The sequence below is a fragment of the Manacus candei genome, unplaced genomic scaffold (genome assembly GCF_025592945.1).
Source record: "Manacus candei isolate 608988 ecotype Guabito, Panama unplaced genomic scaffold, ASM2559294v1 h1tg000011l, whole genome shotgun sequence".
Classification (NCBI taxonomy): domain Eukaryota; kingdom Metazoa; phylum Chordata; class Aves; order Passeriformes; family Pipridae; genus Manacus; species Manacus candei.
Window position 1 is genome coordinate 2,193,121 of NW_026138059.1, and position 19,764 is coordinate 2,212,884.

At 37.1% G+C, this 19,764-nt stretch overlaps 1 protein-coding gene across 2 annotated transcripts; it reads right to left on the reverse strand.

The window, feature by feature from the left end:
* Positions 1 to 1,391: 1,391 nt before the first annotated feature.
* Positions 1,392 to 19,204, reverse strand: DDX1 (DEAD-box helicase 1). Of its 2 annotated transcripts, none has more exons than XM_051778307.1 (26): positions 19,088 to 19,204; positions 18,486 to 18,537; positions 17,593 to 17,656; positions 17,037 to 17,066; positions 16,733 to 16,829; positions 15,369 to 15,416; positions 15,162 to 15,245; positions 14,170 to 14,253; positions 13,658 to 13,734; positions 12,359 to 12,431; positions 12,170 to 12,246; positions 11,358 to 11,472; positions 10,816 to 10,954; positions 9,743 to 9,803; positions 8,527 to 8,625; positions 7,759 to 7,848; positions 7,013 to 7,201; positions 5,910 to 5,961; positions 5,292 to 5,438; positions 4,494 to 4,585; positions 3,920 to 3,992; positions 3,389 to 3,461; positions 3,230 to 3,272; positions 2,925 to 3,020; positions 2,043 to 2,163; positions 1,392 to 1,722 (listed from the first exon to the last, which is right to left on the reverse strand). In XM_051778307.1, exons 1-26 carry the CDS (start codon positions 19,101 to 19,103, stop codon positions 1,592 to 1,594), a joined length of 2,223 nt encoding a protein of 740 aa, XP_051634267.1. In that variant the 5' UTR covers positions 19,104 to 19,204; the 3' UTR covers positions 1,392 to 1,591. The 2 variants fall into 2 exon arrangements, with proteins under 2 accessions (XP_051634267.1, XP_051634268.1); XM_051778308.1 differs by lacking the exon at positions 19,088 to 19,204 and adding an exon at positions 18,923 to 19,021.
* Positions 19,205 to 19,764: the final 560 nt, after the last annotated feature.

Consider the following 19,764-nt stretch of genomic DNA (forward strand, 5'->3'; position numbering starts at 1 on the left):
GCATATGTAAGGTTATATGCCTAAAGCAATTTTCACTTCTAGCATGGCTTTTTTTCAGTCCTAAATAGTCACGATTTGTAATTATTCACTAAAAGATGGATATTTGGATACCCAACAGCAAGTCTTGAAAGATATCAGCACTTTGAACGTGTAGCAAATTTAGAATGTCACACTTCAACAAAAAGATTGATGCTCATAAGACTTTGAATCCATCTATTCACCACTTTCCCCTGATTTAGAAGTATTCCCCAATATATGTCTACTTTAAACTAGATGAAACTATCTTTACTCTCACCTTCAATTGGCAAACATGCATGATCTGTTTTCTGCTAGATCAAAAATTATTTTAGGCATTGCAATTAATTTTGACTTATGGTGGGCAGATTTCATTACTCTTGTCTAACAAGAGCAATGCAACACATGGTAGAGCTTTTCTTCCCAAGTTCTAATGATAAGCATCCCATGTGACCTCCCCTCTCCTCAGGACCAGATAACATCACACAGCCATTGTAAATTTAGTATTTTGTTTAAATTAATGAGAAACTTATGTATTTCATTATAATACTTGGGACTCTCAGTCTGCCCTCTCCAGGTAACACTACACAAAAAAATTATTTGCTCAACCTGAGTTTAATTTGATTGTCACTATTTTCTGGAAGGAGATGGAATGTCCTGTGAAAAAAAGTTTACACGGGGAAGGTAAAAGGTTAGTTTGACTCTCAGTTGTCTGGCATTTCCAATGATCTATGACATTTTAGATGACTATTTGTAGGCAAAGTCACTAAAATTTCTCATTATCATTAGAAAGTCACTAGAGAAAAAAGCTAAAAAAGAATTCCAAGTCAGACTACAGTAACTTCATCTGAACAAATTCAACCTGTCTAAAAGCAGCCCAAGAGGCATTAAGTACTACAACCTACACTGCTGCATGAAAAAGCTTTGTCTGCAAATTTATGAATTGCTTTGATACTAGCATGTTACTCTATGACCTCAAGAGTATTGTAGGATTCTTTGTACAGGATCCATTTTAGAAATTTAAGACACATTACCTTTGAGAAGTCTAGAACTACAGAACCAAAACGCAGTTATCAGCCTAGATGCAGGGGTTTAGGATAACCAAGAGCTTCAAACACACACTTCAGGTCTGGTTTTTTTTCCATATTCAGTATCTTAAATATAAACAGTTGTATGAATATGGATGCCTCTTTAAAAAACCCAACATTAAAAAATTACAATACACAGATAGTTAAGTAATTTTAATTCTTTTCTTTGAAGAACATAAAACTCCTCCCAGATTTGCTGAACTACACTTGTATTTTCAATAAATCAAAATCTATGTGGAAGAATGATTCTGCAAATTAATCCCTTAAGGCAAAAGAGCAAACAAACCATTTCATCTTCGACTTGTTTTATTTTATTAAGACAACAGCTAACTCAGAGTTAACAGTGCTGAGCACTCTCTGTTCATCATGCAAGAAGTATACTTAGTTTTAATCGTTTTCTAACTACGCTACTCAGAGACAGTATAGGATTTTTGCATTCACAGGGCAGGGCATTTATTAACTCAAGCCTTGTCTCAAGTGTGGCACAATCAGAATGTTCTGAACAGCTGGTTAGGAAGATAGCCAAGATGCAAGAAAGATGTCTGAGCCTCCTTTTCAAGGGCAGCCAACTCCTGTACCGTAGGTGCCAGAATATCCACATGGCCTTTATAAAGTCCACCTGCCAAAAGACACACAATGTAGATGATGTGTTCAAAGCCATTTTTCAGCAGAACTAATAGTGCTTAACCACAGTCATTCAAAAAGTTAAAGTAACTTAGTTACCTTGTTAAAAAAAGGCATAAACAAAATAAAACCAGGCATACACACACTCTTGTCACTTGCAACCCATAGGCTGCATGCAACAAATGTAGAAGACAGCTAAGAATGAGAAGCTCTTTATAATCTATCATTCTGTAGTTACACAGGAGACAACCACGAAACTGAGCACTGCAAGCAGGTAAGTATAGCAAGGTAACTCCAGAGTAGTTCAGTGCTTACCACCCAGAGCTCTTTTCTGCCCATATGTAACTTTCCCGTCAAAGTCATCCACTGGTACTTTTATGTCTGGTTCAATTTGGGCAATAGTGCAGTTTAAGTGTTCTTCAATCTCCCCCAGCAACTAAGAAAAAAAAAAAGTTTTTAAGTACCCTTATAAGTCCAAGTCTCCCTCAAACCACTGTTCTGAACAGTCACATTCAAGTGCATTTTCAACAGAACAGCACTCAGAAAACAATTTGGTCACAGACACCAAAGACTAACATGTTTTTTGTTGCTCAAACAGACAATGCAAGTTCATTTCCAATGTCACTATGTTTTCACCCTACCTAGAAGCCATTACTTCACATTCTACCCTAAATTATATGAACAAGGTTACTTCATAATAAAGAGTTCATAGACCAAGCTTATTTTACTACAGATGATGTATGATTTGCCCTTTATTATAGCAAGAAGGGAAGAACTGCTTTTTAACAAGCATACATGGTTGGTATACAAATCCCAATTAAAACCTACTCAAGTGACACTGTTTCCAGATTAGAGAAACAACAGTTTTAAGTTACCTATAGCTTTGCAACAAACTGCCTAAACAAAAGTGTGTAACTAACATCACATAACTCTTAACAGATTTTGATTAGGAAGACTACAGGAAAGCTGAAAATAGGACTCCAACAGAATTAGTTGGGAATATTAAAATAAACTTTTATAATTAAACAATTATAAAACATACAACTTGCAAAATTTTCTAATTTTCTCTTCAAATGGAATCAAAAGTTATAAGGACCCCAAAGGTAGCTTTGTATTTCAGCTACACAGCTAACCAAAGAACTGTATCTCAGAGTCTTTTAGAGGAATTAGAATATTCTGGTTAAGCCAAATGTTTACCTGCATCTCATTGTACCATATGGTACAACCTCCTTCTTCCTTCAGTCTAGTATTGTAACACCCTTTTCCACGACTACTGCATACATGATACCAAACCTAGAAACAGAAGAAAACTTGTAAACTTTGTGAAATATAGTTGAGTATGTTTATTTTGACTAATTATAGCACGAAAAAGAATTCAGGTATCTGTTTAAAATCCCTTTCAACTAAGCACAGACAAACAAGCAGTTTTTCAATGCAGGACGTTAAAGTCAAATAGCAGCTGTGGATAGAACTTCAGATGTTCATCTTTGGAGTATAATTACCTTTTCTTTCTCTTTCGCCACAAGGGAGATTGCCAAACCCATCCTGAAATATTAGGGAAGAAAAGAGAGAGAAATGTATTTCAGTAACTATTGCCAACTTGTGAAACAACAACAGAAAGTATCAAGAAATCACAGTGGCTACTCTGGACACATACATACCTCTCAGCTCTGCCCACTCTCCCAATTCGATGAACATAGTTCTGTTTTTCATCCGGGAGTGTCACATTGATAACTGTGTAAGACAGACACAATCCACAGAGAACACAAGAATTTTTGTTTTAATGTATGAGCTAAGGTCAGAGACCAGACACCTAAAATAACACTTTGATTGCTGCAATTCCTCTCCTTAGCCCACATACATACTTTGTTCTACTACAACAATTACAGGCATCATCACCTGCAACACCTTAAGGTACACTTAAGGCTTCCACTCTCAAACTGCTTTTTCCACGATTACTTTTTGGCAAGAATGGAAAACCAAATGAAGAATTCCCAACAATACAGAACATCATCAGGTATTTGAGAAGGCATGGTGAACAACCAATTTAAAAATTGCTTAGTTTAAGCATTTAACATCTACATCTTTTTAAATTATGCTGTAGGTGATATTTGTTTTAACTAGTGGACAGGACTGCAAATATATTGAAGCTCTGTGCAATTCAACAGCTTAAATTTAAAGTTATATCTTACCATATGGAACGCCATGAATATCAATTCCTCTAGCAGCAACATCTGTGCAGATCAAGAAACGGACATCTCCTCTCTACAGAGACATAGTTGTAAATAAGTGCTATGCTAAATAAAGCAAACAAAATCCCAGGCAATGAAACCATAGTCCTTCACACCTACTTCACCTTTAAGTGTCTCTGTACATTTAGGAACACTTCAAATAAAGCAAGAATAACTCGACCTATTTACATAAATCGATAAATGGCTTAATCAAAACCAAAGTTTAGTATTTAAGTAATTTTTTTTAACTAATCAAGTAATAAAGAATTTAAAAAACAATGTAATTGCTACAGAGCTTAAAGTTAGTGGGCTTATTTGAAATAAAACCTATCTTCTCAATTCAAACTCACAAAGGTCATATTGACTGACAATACCGATTTCCATCTACAGAAATTGTGCCTCACCATTTCAGGAAGCAGGACATAGAGCATGTGAATTCAATTTATTTTAAAACAGAGAACTAGGAACAGAAATGAACAGATAAATTTAGATATTGGCAAGTGAGTAAAAAGCCTGCAAGAATCTGCTACATCACCTTAAATCTTTCCAGGTTTTGCTTTCTTTCTTGAGGTTTTCTGTCACCATGCAGACAGACACATGAGAATTGATGTCCCTTCCTATCAGGGCCTGAAAGAGTAGACATGCACGAATAACATCACCTATGACACAGAGCTACAAAGAACTTGAAAAAAAAAGTACATTTTTTTGGGCAAAAGTCTCAACTCAGGGAAATTTCACTTATTTTATTACCAACTACTGAGACAGGCAGTGTTGGGGGACAAAAAGCAAGGCAAATAGTTAAACACCTTTCCTCCCTCCTCCCCAGAGCAGATCTGTGCAGGTATTTCTCCTCACTCCTTCCTACTCTAGATCTCCCCCTTTCTTCAAATGTGTGTCTTCACTTTTCTCCTCACAAGTCCTCTTTTACTGTTCCCGTGTTTTCTCCCACCTTTCTTCATGTATACACTTGTATACACAGATTTCTTCCCATGTTTCTTGCCCTTACCAACTATCACTTTTACTAATACATGTTTCAGCAGAGGCACCATATACTCTTCTTATTGGTTCCAATTTTGGTGCACGGTGGGTTGTTTCCAGCCATTTCAGAGCTGTCTGGAACAGGTACAGGGCAGTTCATGGCCTTTTGCCACAAAGGGCACCCCTGCAGCTCCCTGCTACCAAACCCTGACTTTATTGCCCAGTCAGTATGTAAAAAAACTGAAGCACCATTTATTTGGTGTGGGGTTGTAATATTGGTGAACTCTATCGTACAATTTTGGTGTTGAAATAAACAGGAAAGTGAGCAGAGTAAGGTTTACACAAAAGATATTACCTCCACCCTGCTGGATGAAGTACTGCTCCATATTATCACAGTCTATTTTAGTCCTGCAGAAAATAATGGCTTGGTCCATCTTGTGCTCTTTGATTGCCCGAACAGTGTATTCTCCTTTTAGAATTTTAATAGCTTCAGACCACATTTCTAAATAGAAGTAAACAAGTTATTTCACTCAAATTGTTTAAAAAAGTGAAGAGTCTTTGAACTGCACACATTTATAGTTTTCTCTAGCCTTCCAGTAGAGAAACTTTTATTATCAGAGCAAGTAAGATAAATCTTCAGTTTTTATCTCTTCCCTCCATGCTCCCTTGTTGCAGCAAGCTGATATAATACAGAAAGAACAAAACCACTCAGAAGTTCCAGGTTTTGTTTTATACACACCTGTTGTTTACAAATCTGCAAAATATATATTCAAGTCTTTCTTTCCCACTCCCCAGAAACACATTTCTCTTCATAACTATAAAAATGTAGAAATAAAAATTTGGAGGAACATGACTAAAGGCCATTTACCTTTACTTCATAACATTTACAAAGGAGCATTTCAGAAGCCACTAGTTCATAACATTTACAGAAGAGCATTTCCTAAGCTATTACTCAACTAATGTTGCTGATTACCTGGAGTGTTAGCGCCAGGTCGTGTATTGTCTTTTGCATGCACTTCATCAGTCTAGGAAAAACACAAATAAAAAAGCCCCCCCCCCAAGTCATTAGTCCACACTTCACAGAGGAAATGCTTAACTCCATTAACTTACAACTAGCAAGAAATTAAAGTTTAAAAGTAATCTTAGCATTCTGTTCTCCCACTAGAAAAGTTAATCTATCTACCTTTAGCTAAAGAAAAGTCTTAAGTTTAAGCACAAAAAACTTGCTCATAAAAAAGGGCAATAAAATTATTATGTAGACACTGGACAGAAAACACCTTTCTACACAAAGGGAAGAATTAAAAATACCCAAACCTGAAAAAAAAAAAAAAAGGTATTGTAGAACATGGTTAAATCATATAACCACAGTTGTTCCTCATCTTTTTCCCTATGCTAGGCTGAATCAGATATTAACTTAAAACCCAAGAGAAATGAAGTCATACTAAGACTTAACTAAAAGGTACTAACATACCTAACAAACAGAGGTTCAAGAAATAAGGGGTTAAGAAAACCTTTAGACTTGTAACAGCATAAGAGCTGGAAATACAGCCCAGGTTATTCAGAACTTGAAGACTAAAGACTGGAGCAACAACCACAACCTTCTCACATGGAGAGGTGTCAGGTAAATGCAGAATTTAAAATCTCAAATGTAGTCTGATATGAAACCCATTCCTCTAAAAATTGCTCATCTCGCATTGCTTAGAGACAAAACTACCTCACAGAATGATCCATTTTGGCAGGTTTATTTCCTCCTCATCAGTGAGAAAAGAGAGGTACTAACTACAGTTAGGCCACAGACCATTAACTGTGAAATGAGTGAAAAAGCAGTGCAGTGCCATTGTTCTCTCGTACAAATCAGACTGTTACTTTATCAAGTTCTTTCTCAGTTACGTTGGTAAGACTGAGCTGTTCAGAAACAGTGTCACTACATCACCAATATTACGCTGACTACCATGGAACAAACCATTTCAGATATACTAAGCTGTTCCAATAGCCAGCCAAGATCCTTCAACATTATGCCCCTGTTCTGAAGGTTAAATAAGTAAACACAGACCAACAACCTTAATTTTCACTTACTCTGATATGATTCTTGCCGAGCCTTTCCCAGAGTTTATCAGCTTTTGGATTTACAGGCACAACTACATGGTGTACAGTTTCAGGGACAGAATCTTCTCCTTTCAAATCAACCCAGGTGGGAAAATGCATGATCTTTTCAGATAGTTTTTTCACATCAAAAGAGTGGAGTGTTGCAGAGCACACAATCACCTGAGAAGAGACATATGGATACCACTGAAGATAAAGATTCTCCCAACCCAAAAAGGTGAGAGTAGAACTTGAAGAATGTTATGTAGTTGAATATCATCATGTAGCACAACAGAAAGAGTCCCTGACTGGATTTCCTCAACACAGAAACCACTCAGCTGGCAAGAGTCAAGACAAAATAATTTGCTTAACTATTTTCTTACAAAGACTCAATTACTTAATAGGAAGAAAGTAGAACTATTGAAAGCTGATGAATCAAGATTATTAGTGCATTAGTAATCATAACTTATGTAGTCACTTATTTTTCAGATATGTTTATATCTAATAATTCAAATTAAACTGAAAACTGCTAAACACTGGCCTTCAAGATCTAAAATCCTAAAAATACATATTCACAGGCAATTACTGAACCCATGAACAAGTGTTAGTTTTGGACAAGGGCTATAACAAACTCTGCTACAAAGAAGCAGACTGCATGCCAAGTAACAGTTAAAGTAGAGCACAGGGCTAACAAAACCAAACCCATAAATAGCCAACAAAACCACAAACACATTTTATACCTGAAGTCTCTTTCCATCTGAAGTTATCTGAGGAATTTGACTGTGGATCCTGTTTATGAAATCTGAGTATCCCTGGAGGAGAAGGCCATCCTATATGGGAATAAAAATAAAAGAAATAAAGCTGCATTTCTTCTTTTTCATTCCTCAGCCTGTACACTTCAGTAAGCAATACACTTGTAATCTCAAAAGGTCTTGCTTTTAATTAGCTGGACAGGTCAATGCATGGTCGGGATATTATTACTAAGGAGAAAGAGATATAGTAAAATTTGGAGTATTTTCAAGTACAGCTGCTGTGCTTCACAGTAAGATCAGCAACTTCTCCTAACTAATACCCCAAGCCATTTAATCTTTCTGAATATTCAGTTGTACTACAACAGATCAGAGAGTTGCGCTCATTTCACAGCATATTGACTGCAACATTCATTGGCTTCAAGACTTCTGGGTTAACTAACATTCTGATCTTGTCTTTGTCCTTCAAGTTCCCTGCACAGGGACAGACTTCACTACTTTGTGAACACAGTTTGAAATATATTTCTCTAACAGAAAATTTTCAGACTTAACAGAGAGGTTACAAGGGGAAAAAAAAGTATGTAGGTTACTATGGTTACAAATAACAAGAGGATTAAGCTGGAACAGTCTATAGGTAGCTAATTGTTGTTTCACTGAAATATCAAATACTGTAGAACAATGATGTTTCATTGACTCTTCCTGCAAATATTGTATTGTATTTAAGAACAGAATTTAAGCAGCACTTAGTTATATACATACAGCTTCATCCAGAACCAGGAATCGAACTTGAGATAAATTAATCTTCCCCGTTGAGACCAGGTCATCCAGCCTTCCAGGAGTTCCAACAACAATATCCACCTATGAAATACATAAAGAGTATGAACTGGTCCCATAAGTCCCACAGAGGCATTGTCAGTTTTATCAAAGTTTAGCATAATGATACAATTATCGGTATAATGCCTTCTTTTCTATTACTTATAACTTCATAAAATCCTAGAGTAATTTGGGCTGGAGGGAGCTCTGAGATCATCCGGTCTCCACTCCCCTCATCACATGCAGATAAAGGACAGTTTCCAAGTTGCTTTAGGTTGCTGCCTTACACAATTTTCATTACCTTTAAGGAGAGAGATCCTACAACCTCCCTGGCAACCTGCATTTTCCATGGCCATTTCATTGTTCTATGAAACACTGCTTCTATGGACATTTCATTCGCAGAACCTGGGAAGTGCCCCTTCTCTCCTCCCATGCCCCACAAGCAGTTTAACTTTGTTATCTAAAGCCAAACAGATTTGTTTTTAAATGGGGATAAAATAAATTTAACTTTTCCCACTGTGGAAGAACACAAAGTCTATCAACTATAGAAATAACTTAAGATTTTGTCAGACAGAAGGGGTGCACCATTACAAATCAGCATTCACATAAAAGTCTATTAATCTAACAGTTCAAGTAAGCTTAAGAGAACATTTATATTTTGGCAGCTAGAATCACTGGAAAATTTATCAAGAGCAACTTGTTCTCATTTCCAAAAGTGAGTCTTAAATAAAAAAATGACTCTGTTCTACCTACAGGACGACTGAATTGATTGTACATTCCACGCTGCTCAAGCTAGACCAGTGTAGGTTGACCTTGATAATTGCAGACTAGTTTTATTCACATAAACATGGAACAGAAGTCAGTAGGAAAACTGTCTTGTTTGTTAAGGAGAAATGGTAAAAAGTTACACCTTTATTTTAAAATTCTCAGGAGTACTCAGGCTTCAATAGAATTTGACTAAGTACTATAAGCACTTATATTGACAATTGCCATGGAAGTAGAACTGCTAGACTGGTGCAACATGAGCTTGTTATGAACTACACATTTTCTTTTTAACAGGTTTACAGGAGTTACAAGAAGCACCATTACTATTCCCTAGTAACATGATCATGAGTTATTCAGAACCCAAGCTATTAAACCATATGAAAACAATACAACTTACTCCTTGTTCCAATACAGAGAGTTGATCTCTTGCAGCAACACCACCAATAATTAGCAGCTCCCTAAAATTGCATCAAAATATTTCACTTTTACCCATTTATTATATTCAGAAGTACGTTAAACATCTGGCTGAAGACTGGTTCTTTTATTAGTAGCTGATGATTAACAGCTCTAAACAGTAATTTTAGGAACAAAATAATAGAAAAAATTAATTTTGAAAATTCATCCCATGACATGTAGTGTATTTTAATTCAAGTGAAAGATTTGTTACCGAATTGTATTTGAATTTAATTACTTTATCACTGTTGTAATTAAATCCATTAACATCATTATCAATTTAGTCTCATAAAAAAATTTGTTCCTTAAGAACACCTTAAAAATATTAGTTTAGTAAAGTTTGTGTTCCTGAAAGTTAGAAATGCAAATAACAATAAACCACGTGAATCCTAAATTATAGCTTTCCTCTTCCCATTGCTAATCCCCTGCAAATCTAGTAAATACTCTTGTAAATTGACTGCAGTTTAGTTTAAATTTTAGAAGCACAGTCAAAGCAGAAACAACTTTAAACCAAAGCAACTTGTAGACTATTAATTTTTCAGAATTCCATCTCCAAGATAATCAGTGCTGTAAGCACATGAACGTAAACAGAGCAGACCCTATATATAACTATTTGTTGGAGACGAAAAATACACAAAATGAGGGGGTAGAGGGAGATGGAGGCAGGAAGATGTTCAAGAGAGAAGGGCAGTAAGCAGATAATGATTTTAGTCAAAAAAAGCATGTGAAGTATCACATTAATTATCATTGATAATTAAAAAAATCCCACCCACTAGATCCATCATACCAGAAAAAGGCAGTCCACAGATAAAACACATTAAAAAACCCCCACTCCTAAGTGGTCTGACTGCAGATGAAAAGTCATAAGGTTGCTTGGTAGCACATTATTAGGGAGACTATTATCAGCAGCACTGCAGATTAAGGTCCATTTAGCTACAGAGTGGAACACCACCCATGCCCCCACGAAGTCACATGCATGGACAATATCATAAATGCAACTAACAGATTCACTGTTACCTTAATTTGGGATTATCAACATATTTTTTGAACTGCTTCACATTGTTCAAAGTTTGTTCTGCCAGTTCTCTTGATGGCTCTACAATCAATGCTTTTGGAGCATTTGGAAGGTTCTGTGTTTGAACCACTTGTGCATTTCCTGAGTGGAAAAAAATAGCCATTAAGACAAACTACATTCCTATCCAGGAATTTGTGACTGGAAAAAACTTGGGTTTTCTACTGATAATTGAAACAGTGTCATTCTAAATTTTCCATTAAAGGGTGATATTATTTCTCACTCAATCATTAGTAGCTTCAGATTAATATTCAGAAATTACAAGTGGGTATACTGGTAATGCAGGATAATTCATTTTATTGCAGATCATAAAGACCCACACTTATTTTTAAGAGGAAGAAAATTTGGTATACTGTAAAGAAAGCACTAATATCTCTTCATTACTGCTTTATTTAAGATCTCACTGGCAGCAATTAAAGGGATCAAAAGATACTATGTAACACAATCCAAACATAGAAACAAGAGAAGCATAAAAAATCTAACCTACCTGAATGCTGTGATTTTACAACACTACCATCAGGAGCCTTGCAAAGGCCGACATAGCCATCTTTTGGTGGAAACTTGAAATCTTCTTCACCAAAATTGAATTTCAATTCAGCATTCTAGATTTCAACAAAGTTGTATCATACAGACAAGTCTCAAAAGACCACGTAAAATGAGAAACAATTCAATAGTGAGAAACTAGCTAGACGAGGAAGAGGTCTTTTTCTTCCCATCTTGCACATTCCTCTTCCCCAAGTTGTCACAGAAATCTTGCTAGAACTTAAAAAAAACCCAAACAAGGAAGAAAAAAAAAAGCCAACAGAAACAAAGCACTTTTTCTAAACTTGTACATTTCTCTAACTACTTACATATTTTGCTAAAATCTTTACTTCTTGAGAGATCAACCCAGAAAGACTAACTCCAGAAAGACATACTACTACGTTACTGTAATGTTAGGAGTTCAGAAGAAGTGAAACAGGAATTCTGGCACTATCAAGCTAATTGCTTATATCTGTTGAATCATAGTACATCAAAGTTTAATACACACAAGATAGCAGTGGTAATAGGAATTAGTTATCCGTGCTTTTACCCTTATATTCAAGTATTAAAATTTTAATTTAAATATTTAACTTAAATGGTACTCAAAGCTAACACACATTGTTGAGACTGCTTTAGTAGTAAATACTGGTAGACCAAAGAAAATGAGCACAACTACAGTAACTGTAGGTGGCTATGTGAATTTTACACCTAAGTAGTTTGTTATCAAATGCAGAACAATTGTAATGATCTTGGAGATCTGTGATATTCCTAAATTACCTTCAGTACACAAGCTGCAAAAAGTGCTTGGTTCTTTATGTGTGGTGGGATTTCAAACGCAAGGCCGAGGTCCTTTCCTGAAAGTAGGGTTAGTTCAGTCAGACTCTGCATGTGTGTGCATGTCTCTCCCCGCCCCTCACCCAATAAAAGGATCCCAATAAAATTTCAAAGAAAGTGAATAAAACTTACCATTTTTGGAAAATTTTATTTGTCCTTTATCTATGTCTAGATAACATCCAATTGTATCATGCATAGTGAATTCCTGTAAAAAAGAATAGTTGTGAAGCTAAGAGATTTTACTGTTCAGTGCATTAGGAAGACTTTAGTGCTTACATTCTGTCAACTTTTAGTTCTCCCACTTCTCTCTATTAAATGCTGATTCTTGAGAGAAGCAAGTTCAATTTATTCCAGTAAGACCACTGTAAATAGCTTGCACATTTTTATTTGGTTACAGATTTTCAGTAAATGGCCCAAGTGATCTTAGATATTTAGACACTTATTACTGATTTAAATTTACGTTAAAAATGTATCATTGTCAGTGTGTTTGGTTTAAGTCATTTACCTGGAAGTATTCTGCATGATAGAAAAGTGAATTAGTCATGTATTTATTAGCCAATGTGAATCTAAACTTAGAGCACCAATCATGGTACCTATATTTTGACTATACAAAAAGACTAACTCTCGAAGGTGCTGCTATATGCATGCTATGTATACTTAAATATGTCATTTAAATATCTTAAAATCTGTTAATTGTAAAGGTATTCAATAAAATCTATATATCATAAAGTGTTTCACTACTAGAAGAGCTACAAGAGTCCTAAAAGTTGCAAGTCTCATGGCACTGAGTTCATTAATACCACAAAAAGACTTGAGTTTCTGCTGTAATATTCATATTTATATAAATTATCCTTAAACATCTGAACTCAACTGGCATACTACACAAAAAACACCACAGATATTCCCAGTAGACGCTGCAGAAGTGTACACTAAGGTACTGGCAAACCCAACTCAAGAGCCAGAAGTAGCGCACCACTATGTCTTACTAGCATTTCGTCATGCATTTTGACATATCAGCTACACAATTAGTTCTACTTTAACTACTAGTAAACAGAATATGATGCCCTCACTTGGACATTCACCAAGGTATACAGATGGGTTGCTTTGTTCAAAGTAAAACTGAAATAACTCAAGACATAAATCCCAGAGATTAGTTAAACTCTAACCTGTAACACACAGAAAAGTTTTAACTTTTAGATAAGCATCAATATATTTGTAGTCTAGCCACAATCATAAGTCTCAAGCTGATAATTGCTTTTGTCAAATCTGTTAATAAGCTTTTATTGAAAAAATGATTCAATGCTTCATTGTACTTTTGCAAGTGAACCTCCTTTAGAATTTAGCACTATTACAAAAGACAGTTGATTGTTACAGCACAAAACCAATGCCAAACTTTTAATAATGTTTCTACCAAACACAATTCAAGCTTACCTCCCCATAGCTGTCAAATTGCTTGTTGTGAGACTTCTTACCAGTGCCACCAAAGCCAAAGCCAAATTTATCGGTGCCTGAAGACAAAACAAAGTACAGACTTTTGGATGACAGCTTATGCTTTTTTCTCTTTGTTTCAGCAACTGAAATCTCTGACACTACCACGTGAACAAATAATACACACTGCTAACTACAGAATTCTGGCTTTGACATAGACCAAACCAGTATTTTTTTGTACCAGTACATTTTTTGATTTCACTAGTCTCCAGTCATCTTCATTAAAAAAACCAAAATGGAAATAAAAGGCAGAAAGTCACAGAAGGCAAGAAATACTGACACCACCTAAGCAGATTTCCTCTTAAAGGAAGAAAAACATTTGTATAAAAAGTTTTCAACTCCCTGGTATCGGCATCCTTCCCAAGGAGCCCATTCTCTCCAACACTAGAACAGGACTTCAGCCATTCCATGTGAATATGAAAACTGTCTGTGTGATTCTTTTGAAGGAAACTCACCCAAATCTAGTGAAGCCTGCATAGTTGACCAACCAACTCTGCACAAGCCTTGGTCATGACAGGAAACTTCATAGTAGTATTTCCCTTTGAAAGAAAAAGAAAGGTTCTAAAACAACATCCAAATTCATCAAGGTGGTTCAGTCTGGCTACTTCCAAGCCCATGTAAGTCTAACATTCCCACCTCTGCTGAAAGTGTCAACCCCTATTGTGCTTGAGTGAAACGTTTCTGTAGGTACCTGTGTATGGAAGGAAGAAACCAGCAGGCAAAAGAGACAAAGTACACACTGAGAGGTAGCACGTGAAAGGCTCCAAAGGAACAATAAGCAAGAGAGAACAGTGGTTCTATTGAATCCATGAGAACTGATAAACTCCGAACACCAGGTTCTGCCAAATCAGTACCAGACCAGCAGCACGCACTAGCATCAACAACTGCCAGTGCACGCTGAAGCACATCCAAATGGCTGTTTTCTACAGACAATCCAATTAACAGACAGACTGTCCAATTATCTGCACACCTGATGAAATGAGACTGTTCTAGGGTCTTTCTCAACACCCCACCAGAACCATTGTAGTATCAGAATGATTCCGCTTCTGAGTCAAGTGTTGGGGTTGGCGTCCCAACTGTTGCTGTAACCACAGAACCATGAAACTTTTACATGCACATGTCTGTGTGAAGTGTGTAAGGAAACAACTGAAAGTACAGTGTGCATAGCTATTTCCTAATAGTAACAGTTTAATAAAATACATTCTGATGAATGTTAGTTACGATTCTCCCTCCTCTTACTCAGTCTCCTATCAGGGAAAAGGTAACTTACAATACAGGAAGAAGAAAGCAGAGGTACTGGTCACTTCAAAATCTTCAGCTAGCAGTACATTTGGTCAGATGGACAGTAAATTCTAGATGCAGTCATCAACATTAACAATGGGTGATAAGCAGGCATTTCAGTTGAATCTTTTCTAGAAGAGTCCCCAAAACACAGTTTTATATTTACCTTTAGTCACGCCTCTAGTTGCTCTGCATCCATGCCATTCTTTAATCTCTCTGCTTTGACAACACAAACCATCTGATCCAATTGCTGAAAATTACAAGACAGTTTTAGTTAAAGAAATTGTCTCTCTAACTGCTTTTAAAAGAAAATTTCATGCATGCTTTCCTCTAGTTAATTCTTTTTTACCAAGTGAACATTAAGACAACTCACCAAAAGCTGATCCTCTGTCGTACGGGTTCATTTGCCATTTATTGAGCACTAAGTTTGAAAGACAGAAACAGAAAAAGCAATAAATCAAAAGGCAAGCCTGGAAAACTCAAATTAGAAGTTCACAGTGTTTGGCTTAACTTTCTGAGTAAACACCTTTGTTCCAATGCAATTCACAGGAAGTCAAGATGAAGGCCTACAACTAAAAGGAGGGGTACACATGCATAATGCAAATCTATTCTATGGAAGTTTACATTATTCTACTAAGGAGAGCACAGATTAAGTTACTTAAAAACAGAACTTAAAACATTGAAGACTTTTAGAAAATAAGCCAGATATCCCACATAATCACAAACAAATTCAGCTAGAAAATATCCAAAACTACATGAAGAGTAATCAATTTGGTTGCATTATTTGCCATTTCTGTTCAAAGTTTACATTAAGATATTTTTTCAGGGCATCAGTTAAAATGTCATTACTAAAGAGCTAAGAAATGTGCACATAAAATTTCTGATTTCATCTTTCATATGCTCAATAAAATGTAATAAAGTCTATATACTGTCACTCACATAAAACCCAATCTATATATACCACAGACTGGACATGGTTATTAGCTTTACAGTTGCAAGCTTATTAAAATGAATGTTTAACAACCCTCAGATACTGTGAGGATATGATCATGGTTACAATCCACTGTATATCACTGAATTCTGGTCCTGTGCATTTCCTGTTCAGTTCAACGTTTACCAGTACAAACGCAGCAACTCAAGATGTTGTTATTCACTTCCAAACCTAGCTAGGGGCTGAAAGGAAGGCAACAGCTCTAGTCAGCACAGGGGAACTGAAAGACTCTACAGTGCTACCTCAGTCACACAAAAATAAGTTTGAGCCTAGAAGAGCCTTCTGCTTAAGCCCACTTAAGAGGCCCAAACCAACTGTGTGGTGTCATAGCTGGTGCCTCCTCTATTCCTGCACCAGAAAGATTTTTTTTAACTCCTTTTAAACTGGACATTACCAGCACTCCACATCTTGCAAGGTACTGAATTAGTCTGGCAAGGCAGTAAACTAGTATGGCTTTCAGAAGAACACTGAAAAGCAAGTTGTGGATCAGCCAGGCTTAAAATGAAGACAAGAGCATTACTAAGAGACTGCAGTCCAATGCACACCAGTTCTTTCCATGATTCCACCAGTAAATTTATATTCACTATTTAATAAAATCCTGAGTGATGATTCTCTACTTATCTTAGCCAAAATCAAGGAAAAAATACTTATCTAATGGTAAGTTAGCTTAACTTCACTTTTGAAGGTGGCAAAATCAACACTAGTTAGTGTTCCAAACTTAAGGAGTCGGACATATAAAAACTTACCTGCCCCACCAGTTTTAATAGTGGCTTTTCCTTTCTTGCCTTCCATTTGGTCCTTCAGTGTTTCATAAACAATCTGGATAACTGGAATGCTAAAAGCCTAAAATGAAAAGTTATTTTCATTCCACAATTTATACAGTTACTTCCAGCCTGGTTTTCAGGTATAATACTCAGGACCAGGAACACTTAAAAACATTCCTACATGTCTCTTGGTAATAATGCATACATGTTCTCTCTGTATATCTGCCTACACACCACCTCTACCACTTAAGACTTATTTTCTGCTTATTTAAATTTGATTACTTACACCAGTTTTTCCACTTCCAGTTTCAGCAGCCTATAAGGAGAAAAATCAGAGTTTATAATAACCAGGACGGTAAGGAGAGTTCTAGAATTCTATTTTAATAAATTTACTTTTTAGCAAGTGTTACTTTGGTTACAGAATCAAGAACACAGAGATCCACAAAAGACACGATGAACAAGGCACACCAGTCTGGTGCCTTCAAGGTTATTGACACTGCAGCATTGGCTTAGGCAGTATCAGTCATGTTCCATACAGATCTATGTCAGGTATTTACAGCCAAAAGGAGAGCAGATGAAATCAGATAGATCTCATTCATGTGGCAGTGTCTGTCAAGTAGTTAAAAAAACAAAGTCTAAAGAGAACAAATTCTATCTGCAAGAACAGCTGGAAACATACCAGGAACTCACAGAGGGTTTTAGCTGAAGAGTATAGCTCCTACTGAAGAGGGACAGGGGAGCAAGTCTAACCACAGAACCTTCTGGAAAGAATGAAACTGACCCCACAAACAACAATTAAAAGACACAGGATTTCTGTGAATAGGCCTATCCTGAATACCTACCATAAGTACATCACCACCTCCCAGGATCAGTGGGATGGATTCTGCTTGGATATCTGTGGGAAGACTAGAGGAGGAACACATGAGCACAAGTCAATGTTGTGAGTAGAAAAAGAGATTTTTGCTTACATAGGAATTCACAGAAACCATGTGAAAGGTATAGCAGGTAAATGTTATTCCTCCTGGCTTGCAGCTAAGGAACTGAAAAAGATTCCATTTACAAGGAGAGTCTTTTACAAGGACCTTGACAGAAGTGTCTAGTGGATGCAATGGATTCAGCTGCACCCTGACAAGAGGGCTACATCTCACATCACTATGCCAAACTATAAAAGAAATAGATTAACTATACATTCCTTTTCTTGCTTTCTTTAAAAGATTTTCCCTTTAAAGCCACTTAGGCAGCCCATACTGATAACATTCTGAATGACAGTTCAAAATCAACTCTGAGGTGAAAGAATTTGGCCAAGTACGTAACCAAAACCAGGAATAATGACTTTTTTAGAAGACTGACACACAAGCATTAAGTCTGAAAAATACAAGATTAGACCAGTCTGGAAAACATCTACTAAACTAGCACCAATCACGTGACAGTTTCATCCAGTAATCCCATGATACATAATAAATAAATCAGAAGCACAGAGGCTTTTATCAAACAAAACAACTGAAATACAAGCAGTCATGCTTTGCTTGTTCAAGTTTAAATGTTACCACTGCAGTCACAATTTCTGTTCTTCAGTCTTTCACACTAAAGAGAACTGCATCAGATGTAATGACAGTTAGAAGAAAACTCATATCCACTTTGTTTGGACGTGGCAATGGAGGTATCTTAAGAAGCATGCCATACATTGCTAAAGGGCAAGTTAGAATTTGCCAGGCCCAAAGCCACTCCTACTTACAGCCAGTCCATCTCCTCCACCGCTTGAGCTATCTCAGGCATAACACCCATTTCTGTAAGACAAGAAAAAAAGGAACAAGCAGGGTTATTTACCTGAACATAGCCCAAAAGATATCCAAGTGTCAACACTTCCAGCTACAGACAAAAAAAAAAAAGTGATTAGTTTACTATTAGAATACATTATATATATACTTTATAATTTGCTAAACTATACCACCAAGCAGAGATTCTCCTATAAAACCCAATTATTACCCCCTGCAATACACAGAAAAATCATGATAAACCTCCTGTTCTTGAAACCAGTCAGACTGAGGAACGAGCCTGCCTTTTCAGCAGTTCCTTTGTCAGACCCACATATGCAGTAAACTATGCGAACCCATTTCGATAACCACTCCCGACAACTTGCAAAACCCCGACGACCCGGGGAGAGGCACCTACATCCACACAGGCCTCTCGACCGCCAGCCTTATATGTGTTCAGCTACACAGTACCGCGGACCCGCACGGAGGGCGGCCCGGGGAGCCGCAGAGAGACCGGGAGCCTGCGGGCAGAAGCGAGACGATCCCGCAGCACCGACACCGCTCAGGGCCCTGCGCCACGTACCCGAGAACGCCGCCATCTTCGAGCCGGAACACGCCAAACCCCTCAAGGCGCAGGCGCACGGCCCGGCGCCGCTTTATGGGGCCGGGTGGGCGCAGGAGGCGCCGCGCGGCGCGTTCCGCCCGCGCCCCGGCCCTGCGCTCCCCTCGGGTGTTTTGTTCGCAGAAGTACCTTCGCACACAAACACGCCGAGTTATTTTTTTAGGCACACGCTAATGAGGATACATTGTTCTCTATTTTTTATCCAAATTCTCCAGTTACCCCAAATTCTGCACAATCTTGTTCTAGGATAACTCCTAGTGAGTTAATCTTTGGGGTGAATCTTTGGGGTGTTATTATAAAAACAAAATTGGATTGCAAGTGAAAAAATGGAGCTTCTACAGTGAGACCACTGGTGCGTTTGTCTTTTAAGTGGAAGGCACAGTATAAACATTAGGAAGAAGTTCTTTACAGATTGCTTGGGCATTGGAATGGGCTGCCAGGATGGTGGTGGAGTCACCGTCCCTGGAGATGTTTAAGAAAAGACTGGATGTGGCACTTGGTGCCACGGTCTAGTAGGCAAGGTGGTGTTAGGTCAAAGGTTGGACTCAATGATCTCAGAGGTCTTTTCCAATCTAGTTGATTCTGTGATTTTGTAAACTATTGCCTACTGTTTTCCATTGTGAAATACAACTTCAAGC